Below are 18,903 nucleotides of genomic sequence, written 5' to 3'. Positions count from 1 at the left end.
TATTATTAGAATTTGGAGTATTTCAGGAATATATGGTATATCTATTAATTCAAATTAAACGAAAACATTTAAGCCTGAAAATCAAGAAAAAAAAAGCCGATTTGAATATATTGATTCTTGTGATAAGGTTTTAAGTAAACTAACTTTTAATATGTGATTCTACTGGGCTGGAGATGTTGTTAGGAGAAAGGTTTTAGTACAATAGACATGTATTTTTAGTGTATGTGGATTGCGTTTTTATTCTGAGTGTGAATAAATTACTTGATTGTTACAAAAAGTTTAAAAAGTTAAAAAATACAAAAGTTATTTGTATGTGAAAAATTGTGAATGGAAATTTTGTCTTTTTAAAAAACAAAATGGTTAAAAAAAATTGATTGTTTTTCGGTTTTGTTTTGCGAAGGAATCATTGAATGAGAGCTTCTTAGTGTTTTGGTGGAGATTCTGGCTCGGTCTTGTATTTTCCTTGGTACAAGCAGGCGTTCCATTCTTCGTTGAACAAAAGTCCTGATGGGCAAGCGATACAACCGACAGTTTGTCCGTGGAAGCAAGCGACGTATTGTCGTGGTTCATGGTCGTCTTTGATGTTTCCACTGAAGTGTGGTCCACGGGCTGGGCATTTGTCTGGGCAAGCGAAGGTGGTTGCTGGTTCCCATGGTTGTGTGGTGACACATTCGTCTTTTCGGTTGTACAAACATTGGTTGCATGGTTCGCTGAATTCCAAGGACAATGGGAAGCATGGTTGGCATGAAGCTAATCCGTTTGAGCATTGGAGGAAGTAGTTGGCTCTGTATCGGCCATAGTAGACGTATTCGAAGTTTCCATCAGATTTTCCCTTGCAGAGAGAGTCTGGGCATGGGACAGCTGGTGGTGTGGTACCGGTTTGGGTTCCAACCTCGAGGGCGTAAGCAGCTAAAAGAAAAACATCGAATGTTTAAACTGATATATAGGTTTTGACTTCTTTTTTTAAAGAAGCTTGTCTTTTAAAAATTTGATGGGCAAAAAGCATGCAAAATATATTTTTAAAACTAAAAGAGAAAATTTGGATAAAATAAGGACCGAATCTTGAAGCTTCATAGCTTAATTACTGCACGAAAAATTCAATAAAAACCGTGAAATGATGGGAGTTAACCAAGAAAAAGGCGTGTATTTCAAAATAGCTTAGTTACTGCACAAAATCAATAGAGAGAAGAGAGAGAGATAGAGTAAACTTACCAGCTAAGAGAGTGACAAAGATGATAGCCTTCATTTTGTAGATTTTTTTTGATGCTCTGAGATGATTGAATCTTGAGATGCTTTTCAAATCCAATTCCTACCCCTTTTATACTGTTCTCCAAAATTAGATTCGTCAGCCCTTACCCCATTCAAGTACAATAATTCTTTTGTTTTACTGGATCATTTAAATTATCTTTAAACGATTTCATAATTTCCTGTTCAAAACAATAATAAAATGTATTTTGATTTTTCATTTCCAGTTACGTGTATCAACCAACAAACAAACCTTGACAATAGTTTTTCCTATTTTGATTTTCCGAGTCTCTGCAATGAAGCGTTTTCTGGAGTCGTGTGGGCTATTAACGACAGAATATTAAGCTCCACCACAGGGTTTTTTTCGCGTTTTTATCATTAAAAGGATGTTATAAAATTGGTATGTTTGTCAGTTATGATTCCGGGTATAATTAAATATTATGGAAACAATGATGTTGTTGTATGTTTTAATGAATGAGAAATTATATAACTTTTCGTCTTATTTTCCACCAGTTTGTTTGAAGTTTTTACAAAGTGCAACCTTATTGGCTGTTTTTTTAAACCATCTTTCATTCGATTGGCTGGCCTTTAAATTCCTTTTTGAGTTTGGGTTGGAAGAGACAGACAGATTGATCGGAAAGAAATTATACAAACTGTCCCTGAAAATAATTTTTTAGGAAATCACAATTAATTGGTTCTTATGTAAGGTCTTTCCCTTTTCCTACATACTCAAATTTGACTGTCGTTTTCTGTACTATGTAGTAGTATTAAAATTTAAAAGGGGGCTAATTTTTGTTGAGTTTAGGTTATTCTCTTCTTTCTTTTGTGATTTTCAGGCTCAGAACTTTCTTAGCTATACATATAACTCCTTACGCCTTAACCCTATATTATCAAGTTTCCTATTATTAAGGTAGATTTTTAGCTCAAAATTGACCCTTTTTTGTGACACATTCAATTTTTCCGTGAAATATTTGTAAGTAAAGATACTTTTAGGCGTCATATCTCAACTCGAGAATCTCGGGGTAGAAATGGTTCTCATGAGTCATTTCTTCCACCTGTCATTTTTTTTCCGTAAAACTGTGTTGTGAAAATCGAACATGGTATCCTGCAGATAATGTTTATATCATGGAGTCTAACCTGGAAAGCTAGATACCCGACCTTGGTAAGAAGTGAAGCAGATTCGGTTTTCCTACCATAGTCATGTGACTAACATCACCGTTCCGAGCGCGAGCGTTTAAAGGTTTTTTGATCGATTTGAATGTCTGGATTATCAAGTTAAAGAATTGTTAAAAACTCCAAGAAAGTTTAAGATAGAACCCACCATGAAAGTTTTGCCTTAAATATTTCACGACTTTTCGCTTGACGTATTAAATCAAACATTTTCTTTGTTTTACTGTTTTACGTTTTTCGAATTCTGGTGATAAATGTTACTTTCAAGCCAGCGTTTGTATGAAAATCACGCGGGTCGCGCAACTTTTGTAGGAATTAAGTAGCTTCAAACTTTACATAAGGGACTTCGACTAATTGGAATACAAGTTAACAATACAATTTCCATTAGTAATATCTGCCAGCTCATCAATGTCCTGTGCAGTTAAAGGTGCATGTACCGCATGAGAATGTGCTACCGTCGTCGTGCTGCCAATGTCACTTTTCTATCGGAAAAAGACCAGGACTTCGGGAAGTTGAAAAACGAGCTCCGAAAGTTAGGGAGTTTTGTAACAAAACACAAGATTTTCCGTACCTTCCGAAAGCAGCCACCGAGGGGTTTCTTCAAAATATCTGTTCTAAAGGCATGTTCCAGCTGAAAATAGCGATCTGTTCTAAGAAAAACGGGAAAGTTGTCGACCTGGAAATTATTGATCTGTTCTTACATAAAAATCTGCAACCTGGAAATTTTCGATCAGTTCTAAGCAAAAATTATGGCTGATCTTGGTCATCGATTTGATCTGTTCTATAAGTTTTCCAGCTGGAAATTCGTTAGCTGTTCTAATAAGTTCTGCATCGTAAACACTCGCTCCTTTCTGATCTATTCTAAAGGTTTCCAGCTGGAAATTAGGGATCTGTTCTAACATTAAAAATTTTTCCAGCTGGCAAGTAAGAACAGATATTTTCAAGAAAACTAATTTTTATGATCTGTTCTAGGATTAAAATAAATCCAGCTGGCAAATAAGAACAGATATTTCACAGGAAATCTGTTCTATTTTTTTCTTCAGAAAATAGGATCTGTTCTATTGGCTTTAGCTTTGCTTGGCTGGATAAACACGATCTGTTCTAGTAACGAATAATAATAATTTGATCTGTTCTGAGTAGAAAATTGGTACCCTGGAAATTGGGGGATCTGTTCTAAAAATCGAAAAATCCTTCCAGCTGGCAAATAAGAACAGGTATTCACGAATTTTTCGTCGGTGGCTGCTTCTGACCTTTAGAAGAAACCCTTTCCAATCTCATGCTAGTTATCTCGGGAAAAATAAAAATTTGAATCTTGTGCAAAATGACGGTTTTACTGACAGAAAAAAAGTTCCATTAACAGAGTAATTAAGAGGAAACAGAGTGTAAGTTTAATTAGCTTCATCAATTTCTTTTGCATTTTGATTTCTAATGAACATTTAATTGTTTATTACATAAACAAATAGTTTCAATTAAAACGGAAAGTAACTCATTTAGCAAATAATTTAGTGTTACAGTGTACACAATTTTGGTTTCTTCCTATGTATTTTCTCATCTGGTTAATGTATTATTTCATAGGAAGGGGAATCAAACTCAAAGCCATCAAACCGCCAGTAATGCCTTAGACTAGAAACTCTTGCAAACAGAAAATGAAAATATGGATTTAAGTCCCCGTAACTCGAACATGCATGGTAACGCAAATTTGTTCCAGCTATTAAAATATCGAGTTATGGAAACTGATCCATAAGGCATTGTCAACTGATGGGACCATAAAACCTTTTCTAGTTAAGGAAACATGCGAGTTATACCAAGAAACCTATTGTAGAGGTTCGAGTTAAAGAGACTCAACTGAACTACACGTTTTTCTTTATAAGAACATCCATAATTTTTGAAGCCTTCGGAAGTTCTTAACTCTTTGAGATTTGGGCCTAAAAATGTTGTTAACATGTTCTATTATTTACCCTACCAAGGTTTCTTGTCCTTTACGCAGTTTTGCTTCAAAACGCTGGATTGAAATTACAATTTATCCTATGACAGCTAGTGTTTTCATTAACAAATATCTTACACAAAGACTATTTCTGGGCTCTAAATAAATTATTCTAAAGTACCAACGACTCAACGGTGTGAACTTTTTTCACTTAAGTTCTGAACCGACCACCCCAGTTATTTGAAGGTACAATACGTTAAAGGATAATACATACTCAGTGCTAAAGTCTGTCTCAAAATAATTTGCAGCGGAGACAAAACAAAGTTATTGTTATTGGTTGATCGACAAATCTGTTTTTTGTCGTTTTTTACTACTTTTTAGAGTCAACCAGCAATAAACTTTGTTGTGTAGCATAATAATGATTAAACCCCGGCCCTTCTTAAGAAACAGTGTGTTGATATATCATTATTCCTCGCTCGCCACTTATATATTCCTATATGCTCCATGTTCATTCTTTATTAATTTCGCTTAGCGAAAGTATTACGATAGCCTTTCTGCGGCGGCGGCGGCGGCGGCGGTGTCATCGGAAAAAAAATTAGAAAACGAAAGTGCTTGATACGGTGGACGAACTCACTAAATTTAATTTACAAATTACACGCTCGTATAACCACGGACGATTTTCGCGGGTTTTCTTTGGATTACGTCATATATCTTTGTGTCTTTAGCTCCACAGTTTTGATTTTTTCTTTATTTTCTTATAAGCATATACTTTATAAGAATCAAATCAATAACTCTTGATAGACGGTAATATACCTTTCGGTAATTAGTTCTTACAAAGTAAACAAAGTATGGCGCACAATATGAGCATATTTATTTTTCTTATAAGCATATACTTTATAAGAATCAAATCAATAACTCTTGATAGACGGTGATATACCTTTCGGTAATTAGTTCTTACAAAGTAAACAAGGGATGGCACACAATATGACCTTATTTATTTTTCTTATAAGCATTTACTTTATAAGAATCAAATCAATAACTCTTTATAGACGATAATATACCTTTCGGTAATTAGTTCTTACAAAGTAAACAAAGTATGGCGCACAATATGAGAATATTTATTTTTCTTATAAGCATATACTTTATAAGAATCAAATCAATAACTCTTGATAGACGGTGATATACCTTTCTGTAATTAGTTATTACAAAGTAAACAAAGTATGGCGCACAATATGAGCATATTTATTTTTCTTATAAGCATATACTTTATAAGAATCAAATCAATAACTCTTGATAGACGGTGATATACCTTTCGGTAATTAGTTCTTACAAAGTAAACAAAGTATGGCGCACAATATGAGCATATTTATTTTTCTTACAAGCATATACTTTATAAGAATCAAATCAATAACTCTTGATAGAAGGTGATATACCTTTCGGTAATTAGTTCTTACAAAGTAAACAAGGGATGGCGCACAATATGACCTTATTTATTTTTCTTATAAGCATTTACTTTATAAGAATCAAATCAATAACTCTTGATAGACGGTGATATACCTTTCGGTAATTAGTTCTTACAAAGTAAACAAAGTATGGCGCACAATATGAGCATATTTATTTTTCTTATAAGCATATACTTTATAAGAATCAAATCAATAACTCTTGATAGACGGCGATATACCTTTCTGTAATTAGTTCTTATAAAGTAAACAAAGTATGGCGCACAATATGAGCATATTTATTTTTCTTATAAGCATATACTTTATAAGAATCAAATCAATAACTCTTGATAGACGGTGATATACCTTTCGGTAATTAGTTCTTACAAAGTAAACAAAGTATGGCGCACAATATGAGCATATTTATTTTTCTTACAAGCATATACTTTATAAGAATCAAATCAATAACTCTTGATAGACGGTGATATACCTTTCGGTAATTAGTTCTTACAAAGTAAAGTAAAAAGTATGGCGCACAATATGCATATTTATTTTTCTTACAAGCATATACTTTATAAGAATCAAATCAATAACTCTTGATAGACGGTGATATACCTTTCGGTAATTAGTTCTTGCAAAGTAAACAAGGGATGGCGCACAATATGAGCATATTTATTTTTCTTACAAGCATATACTTTATAAGAATCAAATCAATAACTCTTGATAGACGGTGATATACCTTTCGGTAATTAGTTCTTACAAAGTAAACAAGGGATGGCGCACAATATGAGCATATTTATTTTTCTTATAAGCATATACTTTATAAGAATCAAATCAATAACTCTTGATAGACGGTAATACACCTTTCGGTAATTAGTTCTTACAAAGTAAAAAAGGGATGGCGGACAATATGAGCTTACTTATTTTCTTATAAGCATATACTTTATAAGAATCAAATCAATAACTCTTGATAGACGGTAATATACCTTTCGGTAATTAGTTCTTACAAAGTAAACAAGGGATGGCGCACAATATGAGCTTACTTATTTTTCTTATAAGCATATACTTTATAAGAATCAAATCAATAACTCTTTATAGACGGTAATATACCTTTCGGTAATTAGTTCTTACAAAGTAAACAAGGGATGGCGCACAATATGAGCTTACTTATTTTTCTTATAAGCATTTACTTTATAAGAATCAAATCAATAACTCTCGATAGACGGTATATACCTCGGTAATAGTTCTTACGGGTAGATATAACCTCAAATACGGTAATTAGTTTTTTTACAAATACAAAGTAATCAAGGGACGGCGCACATTCATTATGAGCATATTTATTATTCTTATAAGCATTTACTTTATAAGAATCAAATCAATAACTCTTGATAGACGGTAATATACCTTTCGGTAATTAGCTCTTACAAAATAAACAAGAGATGGCGCACAATATGAGCATATTCATTTTTCTTATATAAGCATTTGCTTTATAAGAATCAAATAAATAACTTTTGATAGACGGTGATATTACCTTTGTTTATTAGTTCTTAAAAATTAAACAACAATTGTTCTTAAATTGGTCTCTTTTTTTAGCGATTTTAAGCCTCGTTGTTCTTGTAAAATTGTTTCATCAAGGCTCGATGTAAAGTAGATTTCAAATTGGCTTCAATCTCTACTTCTTGTTTTTCCTATGTAGTTTAAATTCTAGGCGAAATTTTCGACTTTAAGTCGTCTTGTTCACTTATGTTTTCATTTTCAGGCACACAATTTATGTTTAGCGTCGATCCTCAAGTACAGCACACGTACAATTGAAAGGTAACAACCCAGCTGACACACAACGTTGTTTCAACGTTCATCTAACGTTCACAACGTCCATATAACGTTAGATGAACGTTAAAACAACGTTGTGTGCCAGCTGGGAACAGTTCTCCAGTAATTTTTACGCAATTTTCCCTCAAACAAGCACTCAATAATATCATGTAGCATGGAAGCAATGGCCTTTATAAACCCTGGGCTAAGCTTTATCCCCCAGCCCTCTTTGATGGGAGATTTTATTATTTTCCGCTGAAAATGTTTTCACCTAATTTGATCGAGAAATTGTATCCAAGATATGTGAAAGTCAGTGCTTGGAAGACGATTGGTTTTACCCGGGTCAAAAGCGTGGATGTCTGAAGCTTTATTTTTATACTTGATCACATCAAGACATTCTGGTGTAATACGACCCTGATATTAACCGGTACCCAATTCCCTAGCGCTAGGATTGCAATAGGTGTATTCCTTTTCTTATTCCTTCCATATTTTGATTTATTACGTATTTCTTCTGTATTTTAACCCTTTCCGTGCCAATACCCTATTTTAGCACCTCGATTTATTTGCTGCAGCTTTAAAAAATATGTAAATTTTATTGCCAAGAAAATTTATTATCAAAAAAAATGTTTACGGGTTTCCTGTTTTGCCAATGTATAACCGACAGTTTTTGAAATGAGAAAATATTGGCACTACTGGCCATGGGACCAGCATTTAGCGTCAAAATGGTGCTTTATCTTTGAGACGTCAAAGGTGGTCGGCTTAGGCTGGCATTTGGCATAGTTCCTTGGGTTAATAGATAAGGCCCTTGTTTTTCATTTATGAAAAAAAATTCAATTTTAACGCTTAGAGATTTAATGCATATCGGATATATCCGACAATGGCAAATATAGAATAGATAAAATACACGTGTCGGATATATCCAACACTGGCAAATAGAGTGGAATTACAAATGTCGTATATATCCGACGCTAGTACGGAAAGGGTTTAAAGACTGTTCATAGCCCTGATTTTCCATTTTTTCTGCATATGCTTACTTTGTTTTTTAATCAAATTTCTCTCTCTCTCTCTCTCTCTTTTACACTTAGAATCAAGAAGTTAATCAAAGGAAAAGAAGCTTATATTGTTCCAGGAATGACACACGATGATGATTATTACCTTGCAGAACAGTTCGGTAAAATAGCTTTTCTTTGATCTGGGGTAAAAACCATTCAGTTTAGAGTTCGAAGGGCTAGAGAGGAATCTTCAACCTCTCTCAAGCAAGAAGAGTGAAACCTTAAGATTTTTTCCGCTTTTAGAATGACCGATTGAATCCAGCGTTTTCTTTGTTTTCATGCGTAATATTTTTTTACATTTTGCCGATGGATTTTACTTTCAATCTGACGTTTGTATGAAAACCACGCGGGTCACGCATTGGATGGGTAATAAGTGACTTAATTTTCTATCCAAGAGTTTTAAGCCCCTTTTGGGCTTTCCAGACGGCTGTAATCAATAAAATCGATCATCGATTTAAATCGATAGATAATTGATAACTAATCGATCGATCAGTTATCGATTAAAATCTATAATCGTTAGCCAATCGATATTCACAATTTTTTGACCGATTAGTTATCGATTAGTTATCGATTTAAATCGATGATCGATTTTATCCATCACGACCGCCTGGGGCTTTGCATTTGATGATAAAAATGGTTTCAAATGCTCTCTCTGTTGAAGAATTTCTACCTACAGACGAAGTCTTTATAAATTGATCCCTTCCATTTGGTAAACAACGTTTTTATAACGTTTCTGTAACGTTGTTTAGATGTTGTGGGTTTTACATGTACCAGTTGGATTGCCCTTAGTTATGGTCCTACTAACATTATACAATTTAACGTTCACTAATTCGAATGAAAAGTTTGTTCGAATTATAGGGGGTATTTTTATGAGAGTGTCCCTTGACAGTCGAACTGAGAGTTAGTTAGAAAGATTCGAACTATAGAAGTTCGAAGTAGAGAGAGTCCATTGTAATAATTGTAAAAGAGACTTCTTTCTTAGGTGAACGGTCTCTGACCCATAGAACAATGCAGTTGAGGGAAGTCGGCAAAACAGATCCGTAAGTCCGGGAAAAGCAAAAATAATTATAGACAATTTTCTTCATAGACATACCTATCCTTGGCACAGAACCAGATATTGCAAAATTGTACTCCATGAAATCTGGCGTTTGTCGTGTTTTCGAAGCTGCTGGAGTTTCAAGACCACCAGAGGAACACGATATTTACAGTCTACAGCAAGTGAGTACTTTTAACTCCCTGAGTAAGTAAGTCATATGCCATAGACGGGAACGATCCAAAGGCTACTCTTTCAATAGCTATCTACCCGAAGGTAGTCTTTCTCCCTGTTTTACTCCACTCACCCTTGATCAGTGTTTTTAATTACTGAGTATCAGGCAGAGCAATGAACTTGCGAAGCCACCTCTATCCATGGTTGATTTAGGTTAAACCCTTTTTGATTCTTTAGCAAGTTTTTTATGTCTGTGTTTTTCAGCGACGGAGGCGGTTAGGTTCTGATTTCTTTACATCCTGACTGACTGAGGAAATCTTTTCTGATTCTTTGATTCTTTATCTACAGTATACTTTTTCTCTTTCGCACAGCTTTACCAATCATTGGCACGGTTGATAGCAGAGAATTTGTCCATCAAAAGATGGTTGTTGAAAATAGACAATGAAATTGACGGCAGAGGAACAGGTAGGTAAATTTTGTCCAATTTTGTCCTGAAGTAACGAAAGAAAATTTGTGATTCATTCAGACTTGTGTGACCTATGGAAATGATAACGTTACTTTTTCAACAATCTCTCAGTATCAGCTCATGGTTTATTAACAAATTATTGATCGTTGGAAAGACAGTGGTGTGAGTGAGTGGTGTCTTTACTAAAATCCATTCACCATCTTTGGACTCTTTTTAGCTACCATGTGGAAACCACTCTAAGGAGAATTAATCTATACCTTATTGGTATTATATTTCGCGTGTTACAAAATTTCGCGGGTACTTAATCTCGCGATTTTTTAGGCCAAATATCGCGAAATTCAATACCGTTTAAATTTTTCAAAAATCCAAAGTCGCGAAATTAAATACACGCGAAAAATTTTCAAAATAGGTCGAAAATCGAAAATACTTCTTTGTTACACTTAGTTACTATTTTTGCCAGTAGTTTTGTTACTATTTTTGGTATGTTTACACCCAATACGTTGTGTTTCAATGCGAAATCAGTCGTTTTTTTCTTTATTCCCACTTTTTGAAAATGCCCAAGTTAGTGAATCGCGAAATCTAATACACGCGAAAATTTCCAGAAACTGGCAATCGTGAAATTTAGTACACGCGCAAAACGTTTCCTCGAAAAAATTTCACGAATCGCTAAATTTTGTAACACGCGAAGTATAATACCAATAAGGTGTACGCTGACATGGTTTCTACGAAAAGTGTACTCAAAACGAATGGACTACACTTTAAAGAATTTTTTTTGAAACTTTCTTATTAACTTTGAACCTTCAATTAAAACGAATAACTTTCTCACATATAATTTCAGCTTACATTGACATCGCCGAACATTTGAATTGCTACGGGATGGCGTTACGTGAGCGGGAGAAATACGGCGAAAAATGGTCGCAACCGTGGTGTTACGAATCTACGTACAACGCCATCTTAATTGAATTACCGCATATTTTAGAAAAGGAATTGGTCATTATTGATGAATTTCTTTTCCCAAAATCTTCAAATTTCCTGAAAATATTTTGCCGAAATGGTAAGTAATGGGTGTGTGTATTTAACCATTCCAGCGCGAAAGACACTTTTTCTTTTGAAATTCAAAACATCAATCTGTTAGAAAAACTTGTAGCTTGAGAGGAAGATATAATGGTTTTCGTAACATTGGAAGAGTATTTTTATATTCTTTTAAAAAGTATTGGATTATGTCATTTTAGATAACATGGTCAGGAGCTATAGCCTTATAGTCTGGCACTCGTTATTGGCTTAATTAAACGTATACACGCGCCACTCGGGTTTGAATGGTTGTTGCTGGTGCTGGAAAATTACAAAAAGACCACTTTTACAAAGACCTCTGCCGCCCAAATCAGAAGATAATGTTGTCACCCCATCCGTTCCAAATTTTTTTATTGTTAAGACTAGAGGAGATAAGTGACTGACATTTTTTTTTAAAAGTGCATCTTATTTTTCAAGGTGGGATATTACAAGCGTGTCCACCAACGGATAGCGTGACTGGAATCACAGCAAATGTTTTGATTGAACCTGATGGCCAATTAAAGATCATCTCTATCGCCGATCAGGTACAAAGTCTATTAAATCACGGTACACATATGTTGTTCAACATTGTTTGTTTTATTTGCAACTTACGCACTTCAGGCCAATGCTACCCCAGTTTATAGATGAATCATTTGTTTACGATGTTTGAGGTTAGTTGAGGGTTCGAACTCCCCTGGTTTTACCGAAATTAAAATTTTTCGAACATTTGAGTAATAGGTAGCTCAGAGAAGAAAGCACTATATTTTCAGCTCATCTTTGGGTAGGACAGCTGTAAACTGTATTGAAAAAAAAACTAAAAAAAATTATTCTTATTTTCTTTCTAGGTTCATTCGAATTCCCAATATCGTTGTTGGGGATTCACTCTGCCCCAGTCTTCCATCCAACCAGAAATCATCAAAGAAGCCATATGGACAATCTGTCAAGCTTGCATGAACAGAGAAATCATTGGTTACGTCACTATCGATTTTGTCACCTTCTTAGATCCCGATACTGTAAGTGTAGAAACTTTAGTGGTCACGGCTTTTTCTTCGACACTTTTCCGTCTGTAACTTTTTATTACCGAGTTTATGTGTGTGTTTTTTGCGATGGAGACGGTAAGGTTCTAATTTTTCTAGATCCTGACCAACCGAGGACGACGGTAAATCAGCACTTTTACCGTCCTCGATTTTGCGGGTTGTTCCAAATCGCTTCAGTCACTTTACCGTCCTCAAAAGCGCAAATACATAAACTCACGATTAAAGTCCTTGGGGAAAGTTGACGTCACAGTGCTGTTTAAAGGAACTGATATCACTCCAACGTTACATACCAATATAGTGATGAAAAAAATCGCGTGGTTGGATAGGGATAGGGTAAACTTGATTTCGATAATTTTTCATAACCAGCGTTTGAAACGAGAACAAACGAGTTGCAACTGAGCCTTATTTCGAATTCTAGTTATGTCCACATTCAAATCAAATGATTAATGGAATAAAATCATTTGAATAAAAAAGTACCTTGAACTTTGAACGAATTGGGATTTGAAGAAGATAAGAAGTTTCGATCGTATCGATTAATGTTGGTGCGATTATGCTCGATTAGTATTCGATAGAATCGATTAATTGAATTTATAATCGAACGCTACAATTAATTTCATTGTTATGTTCGAATATTTGAAATAAAATACATTACATACCTATTTCATAAGATTCTAAACAAACTCTCAACAAAGATTTCCCCTTTCATGTTTATAGAATTCGCAAGTATTATGGGCAGTGGATTTGAAGATAATTTACTCCACATCGAACAGCATGATTCAAATGATGCAATTTATGTCTGATTGTGATTATGACGTCACAAAGAACACCCTCACCGCCCGCATACAACGAACCATCCACCCTAAAATGTCATATCGTTCTAAGAGAAAGAACAAAGAAACGCTGCCTAAGGAGGTTTGTCTTATCGTGTTTATATACAAATGGTCGGTTTCACCTGAAAATTTACTGTCTATTTAACCCGTTAAATTGTTTTAGTTAATCACCAACAAATCAATATTTAGCTAATCACCAACTCAGCGCCAAGGCCTGGCGAATGGGCGGCCGCCTTCCTCCCTTTTTGCCTAAATGTCATTGCTTTGGGTCTATATTATATTCATAATGGTAGAAGTGAACCGAAAGATGGGCTCCTTCGATCCGTCGGCGAGAGATTTGAAGCTGAAGCTGAATGAGAATCTTTTTACCACCCTCCCGCCCTACAGTTATAGTTGCAGGCAGTCCTTATAAATAAAGAATATGATTGTATTGGTGGGAACAATTTTACCCCAGAACTTATACTTATAAGGGGCTAGCCAATATTTGAGGCCAAAACTTACACAATACGTCTCCGATCCATCTTGTCTAAACCTTTCTCCATATATTATGCTAATTAGAAGTGGAACTTGGTGGATATATTATTCGATTTTTTTTTTTTTTTTTGACCTTCCATCCGATTGTTTCTCAAAACAAGGCTAAAACTTTAGTGGGAAGCTTTTTAAAAAAGTGTCAACAATTGTGAAAAGTTTCGCATGGTTCTTTTGGTAATACTTGACAGTGTTTCAACGCCCGTTTATAATGTGTATCTTAAGACGTTAGATGTATGATGTTTGGAGTTTGGGGCCAGCTAGGATTTACACTTTCTTTTCACAAAAAGGGTTAGTGATTTAAGAAATTGCTTAAACTTGAGCACTACTAAAAAAGGAGCCTGTGTTAATTTAGGATTGGTGTAAAAAGGACCGATAAGGCACACTAAGTTGCCTTTAAAAGAAATGCTTCTTGTTTATGATTAAAAAATACAAACCCTATATTTGGGCTTTGTAGCGGGATCCCCCTCCTATTTGCTCGACTTTTAAATATTGAGTATTTTACCTTGAAGCAATGAAACTTAGTAAAGCACGTAATACTCCAGATTTCGCTAAAACAAACCATTTTGTTTTGATTTAACTGATGAAAAGGTATGGGGCGCTAAAAGAGATATAATCAATTTAATTCGCAACTTTTCTTTCAAAGGAGGGTTCAAAGATTCCCACATTTTCAGTTGAAAGTGTTCAAATTGAAAGTGCAAGCTACGTCGGTAGATTTAGATCACTTATCACTTTTTGATATAATATAAAGGTGTGTCCCACTCATTACATTAAGATTACAAACAGGATAACAAACTATATATAAAAATATTATTTCGTAGGTATAAAATACACACTCACAAAATGCTTAAAATAAAAGCCTTTTTAAAATCAAAAAGTTAAAAACACTTGAAATCTTTGAAAATTTTGAACGCGTTCTTAATGAAAAAAGTGATAAGATTTGCTGATAAAATCAATTTGCAAGTTGTCCACTCAAGAGAATGAGAACACCAACAGTTCGGGAAGGAGAAATAGCATTTTTGTTTCCAATCATCGTTTTAGCACCTCCTTCGTTTATCGTGCCTGATTTTGAAACGGCATAATAAATTTTTGAATCAAAAGATTTGTTTTTCTATTTTTCTTCGCAAACTTTCATGTTCCTAGCATGATGACTAAGAAAAATTGCTTAAACTGGCTGAATTTCGAGTCCTATAATGAAATCAGTGAATTCGATCAAAGTTGGTTGGAACTCTTCAAGCCCAGTCAGAATTTTACAGTAGAGTCTCTTTAACTCGAACCTCCATAACTGGAACCTCTATAACTCGAGCAAGTTTTCTTGTCCCTCCCCCTTCAGTTAACAATGCCATACCTTATCAGCCAAAACTTAGTCGGCCCTAAGTGACTAAATTTTAGCTTGGTGACTAAAATTAGGGCCGACTAAAAATTTGGGCCGACTAAAATTAAGGCCGACTAAAAATGTGGGCCAAATTAAAAGTTTATAATTAAGCTTTCCTTGTTTTCCAGTATTTTAAGCTTTCTCCTATTTTCCATCTGCTTGTAAATTTAGAAATGGCTCAAATTTTTAGTCGGTCTTAATTATTAGTCTGCCCTTATTGACTAAATTTTGACGAGGTGACTAAAATTAGGGCCGACTAATAATTAAGGCCGGCTAAAATTAAGGCCGACTAAGTTTTGGCCGCTAAGGTATAAACTATGATACGAAATCTCCTTAACTCGAACAAATTTGTGTTCCTCGCGTGCGTTTTTAAATTATGGAGACTCGACTGTATTATAAGCTTGTGTTGTCCTGTTTTCAACTCCAGTGGCTTTTATAGATTTTTTTCATTCGGGACCGGCTAAATTTCATTTTATTCGGATACGCCCTTTGTTCACTGTCTCAAACTTAAATATCCAAAACTTAAATGTCTCTCAAAGTGACTATCTCTATTTCGTTTAGATTGTGGAGAATTTGGCGCGCCATTGTGTTTTCAGTGGGAAAATGTTTCACAGCAATTTGAATAATGTCCATTATGGCGTCTTCTTTCAGATGTGTAAAGCACGTGGTATCGGTTATGATGAAAAAGTAAATTCTCCCTATTGCTTTTTTTGATTCTCCTTTGTGCATTATTTAGCGTCACTTTGGGGGATTCTGGATTTCGAGTATTTTGGTGCCATCTTGATTTACGCTTAGAGATGACCCCGCTGAAAATCTCTTTCTATCCCCTCAAACTGTTTTATAAGAAGTAATACTGAATTTTGTCGTTCTTTATGAAATTTGTCGCTCTTTTTGTCTATTTTTAGTAATGCAGGATTTGTTAGATAGACCCCCTCAAATCTCATCTTTTCATATATTTTAGACACGTCTTGGAACAACGTTCACATTGTTGGACAAAATCCGCAAAGAATCCGTCGGAATGTTGTAAGTGTTTACTGTATGTTCCGAAACTCGAACCCAGTCCCGTTTTATGATTCTGATAGTGCGCACGAAAGGATTGTATTACGTCCATCAGTAAAGCAGAAAGCGGTACAAGTGGCTTTTGATAGGAGGTTGATATGTTCAGTTTAATAAAGATTTCATCATTCATAAAATCTTCAATTTTTCATAAGCAACTCCAATTTTTGGGTCAGCCCTGGGGTTGCTCAGCATTTTAGCTCATTTTCAGAAAAACTTGCTTTGACCACCCCTGATTTTATACCATATTTGTACTCATTGGGTCAAGAAATATCGTTTGCCATGGTTATATGGTTATCTAAAAAGCTTTTACTTTACGAGATAGTGAAAAAAATTCGAGCCTTAGCAGCCTGGTTGCTTTAAAAGAAATGTGTATGTGCGATTCTGCGATCATTGGAACTTTCATGAGTTACTGCAAAAATCCATACAGGGGGGTGGGCGAACCTTTTCAAGTCAAAAAAAAGATTCTTGGAAATGTGTGGATGCCCTCTGGAAAATGGCAAATCATTACCGGTGTAGTTGACGGTGGACGAACTAAAATCAGTCTTTTACTACCTGGATGAACATTTTTGAATAACTTTTTATCCATTGGAAAAATGAAAAAACACTCTTTCAGACCCCCCTGGAAATTCTTCTCAGATTACCCCTTGGAAATGTTCGTCCACCCCCCCCCCTTGTATGGATATAAAATCAAGAAAGTTTTAAAATGTATTGGCTCAATGATCTTTGATGAAAAAAGTACTTTTCGAAATTCTTTATCGGCGAGCCAGTTCACGAAAAAATTTTTTCTTTTTCTTTGATGTGAAAAAAAGTTGTGTAAAATGTCTATTTTACAGAACACTTGGAGAAACGCTGGAAGACACGATACGAACTTTTGCAAGCAATCTGCAAATTATACATAACGATATTTCGTCACCGGGCATGATTGGGAAACATAACTTTCAGGTAGTTAATGAAAATTCTTCCCTAGGATTTTTCTGATTGGCTCTTTTCCGAAAACGATAATGTTTTTCTCTAATACAGTAATGAAGAAACCGCTGACTGGCACTACTTAGAAACGACTTTTATTAAAATGAAGACTTTTAATGCCTGTGCAGATCGATTTTATTAATATTAGTTAAAGCTGATTTTGTAATCAAAATTTGCCAAAATTTGCATGGAAACAAAAATTAAGTTTTCGGGATCTATCTATCTGAGAACATTGTGATTTTTCAAAAGAGGATTTTTCTTACAGATTTATCTCGACTTATCTCGAACCTTTTAGTTACATTGACATTGCCACGGTGCTCTGTATCATTCATATGCCGTGCCAAAATAAACAATTTTCATTTTTCACATTTTAGGGTGCAATCGATGATTTGAGGTCCATTCTTACATCGTTGCAAGTCAACTCAGAACTAGATCAAAACTCCTACCCAACTTTGGACCCCTATCAAAGAGAACTTGTTTTATCCGTTCGGAATAATACGCCGCAATCGGGAAATGTTGGAGAGAATTAAAAAAATGATTTCTAGCCTCGGTGAGTAAAAATTGATAATGCCAAAGTTTGTAGTTTCTAAAATTTAGAATTTGAGCGATATACTTTGTAATTGAATGATGCCTTCTTTAAAAAATGATCTTATTATTTGATTACTTAAAAATAATAGTTTCTTCATCAATTCTTTAATGTTTATTCAATTAATTTTGTGTCTCCTTTCAAAGATGCCAACTATTACAACCTCCTTATACGTACTATAGGAATCAGCTCTTTTATAAAAGCGGTGATTTGTGCAAAATGTGCAAATCGTTCCTTCTCCACGATCATTTTTTGTTTTGATTTCAATTTTCCGGGAAAGCTCGTTGCAGAATGGGTGTAAAAGCATGAACGTACCACTCTCCCAATCTTTCTGTTCGACGCCACCTATCTTGAATGTAGAATTATCATACTGACTGACTTCTCTAGAAATTTGCACATTAATTTGATTGCAGTGTTCGACGTATATAGCCTGTTTAACGAACAAAAATTTTGTTGTCTGGTTCCAAACAGATTCAGGTTCATTAATCTGTAACGTGGAAAAAAAATTTTCATACCATTTCTCGTACGAAGCATTACTATGGATATTTTGCTGAGCCTTTCCTATAAAAAAGGATTGTGCAAACCAAAGCAAATTGACGTTTTTGATTTCCATGTTCGGAGGTTCTGGTATTTGTTTCTGCTCGATATTCGTAGTTTTTATTTCATCAATCAACTTTGCCATTTGGTTTGATATTTCATCCAGTTTAGTTGAATTTCCTTCGTCCGTGATCTTAGTTCGATCTCGATTCATCTCTATTTGGGCGTTGTTGTGTCCTGCGGTATTACTTTTCATTGTCATTGTTTTTTTCTTGTTTGAACCTTCTAGGTCTTTTATCTTTGATTCCAATGATCCGATTTTCTCATTCATTTTATCCACTTCACCAACTTTTTTGGTCAACGCTTGAACCTGAAGATCTATTTTTGAAATGACGTCATCATCAGATTTACCAGGCTGGATGCTCACAGAACCGCATTTCGTTTTCAGCATTTCAATCTCATGTTTAAGAGAAAGATTTTCTTTCTCCAAATCGAACACAGATTTGTTAGATTCACCACTATGTTGTGCTTTGAGACGTAAAATCTCATTTTCATGTCTCAAGGACAAATTTTCGAACTTTAATGCTTGTAACAGCTTTTCATAATCATCCTTCATTTTTGCG

At 34.7% G+C, this 18,903-nt stretch overlaps 2 protein-coding genes across 2 annotated transcripts in view; one reads left to right on the top strand and one right to left on the bottom strand.

Annotated features, from left to right (window-relative positions):
• LOC136808948 (IQ domain-containing protein H-like) overlaps positions 1 to 18,903 on the top strand; it is a 32,978-nt gene that overhangs the window by 12,174 nt on the left and 1,901 nt on the right. The window contains exons 19-30 of the mRNA XM_067065514.1: positions 7,538 to 7,593; positions 8,673 to 8,758; positions 9,727 to 9,857; positions 10,218 to 10,311; positions 11,151 to 11,366; positions 11,801 to 11,907; positions 12,208 to 12,375; positions 13,114 to 13,311; positions 15,694 to 15,819; positions 16,094 to 16,155; positions 17,025 to 17,133; positions 17,532 to 17,707. Coding sequence (XP_066921615.1) covers positions 7,538 to 7,593; positions 8,673 to 8,758; positions 9,727 to 9,857; positions 10,218 to 10,311; positions 11,151 to 11,366; positions 11,801 to 11,907; positions 12,208 to 12,375; positions 13,114 to 13,311; positions 15,694 to 15,819; positions 16,094 to 16,155; positions 17,025 to 17,133; positions 17,532 to 17,687 — 1,509 coding nt within the window. The 3' untranslated portion in view covers positions 17,688 to 17,707. The remainder of the gene's footprint in view (positions 1 to 7,537; positions 7,594 to 8,672; positions 8,759 to 9,726; positions 9,858 to 10,217; positions 10,312 to 11,150; positions 11,367 to 11,800; positions 11,908 to 12,207; positions 12,376 to 13,113; positions 13,312 to 15,693; positions 15,820 to 16,093; positions 16,156 to 17,024; positions 17,134 to 17,531; positions 17,708 to 18,903) is intronic.
• LOC136808949 (uncharacterized) lies at positions 213 to 1,300 on the bottom strand. The gene is made up of 2 exons (XM_067065515.1): positions 1,213 to 1,300; positions 213 to 909 (listed from the first exon to the last, which is right to left on the bottom strand). The coding sequence occupies exons 1-2, from the start codon at positions 1,244 to 1,246 to the stop codon at positions 422 to 424; spliced, it is 522 nt and encodes a 173-aa protein (XP_066921616.1). The 5' UTR covers positions 1,247 to 1,300; the 3' UTR covers positions 213 to 421.

This window comes from Clytia hemisphaerica, unplaced genomic scaffold (genome assembly GCF_902728285.1).
Source record: "Clytia hemisphaerica strain Z4C2 unplaced genomic scaffold, Clytia hemisphaerica genome assembly, whole genome shotgun sequence".
Classification (NCBI taxonomy): Eukaryota; Metazoa; Cnidaria; class Hydrozoa; order Leptothecata; family Clytiidae; genus Clytia; species Clytia hemisphaerica.
Note: the sequence above shows the minus strand (reverse complement) of the source record. Positions and strands in the feature narration are given on the sequence as shown.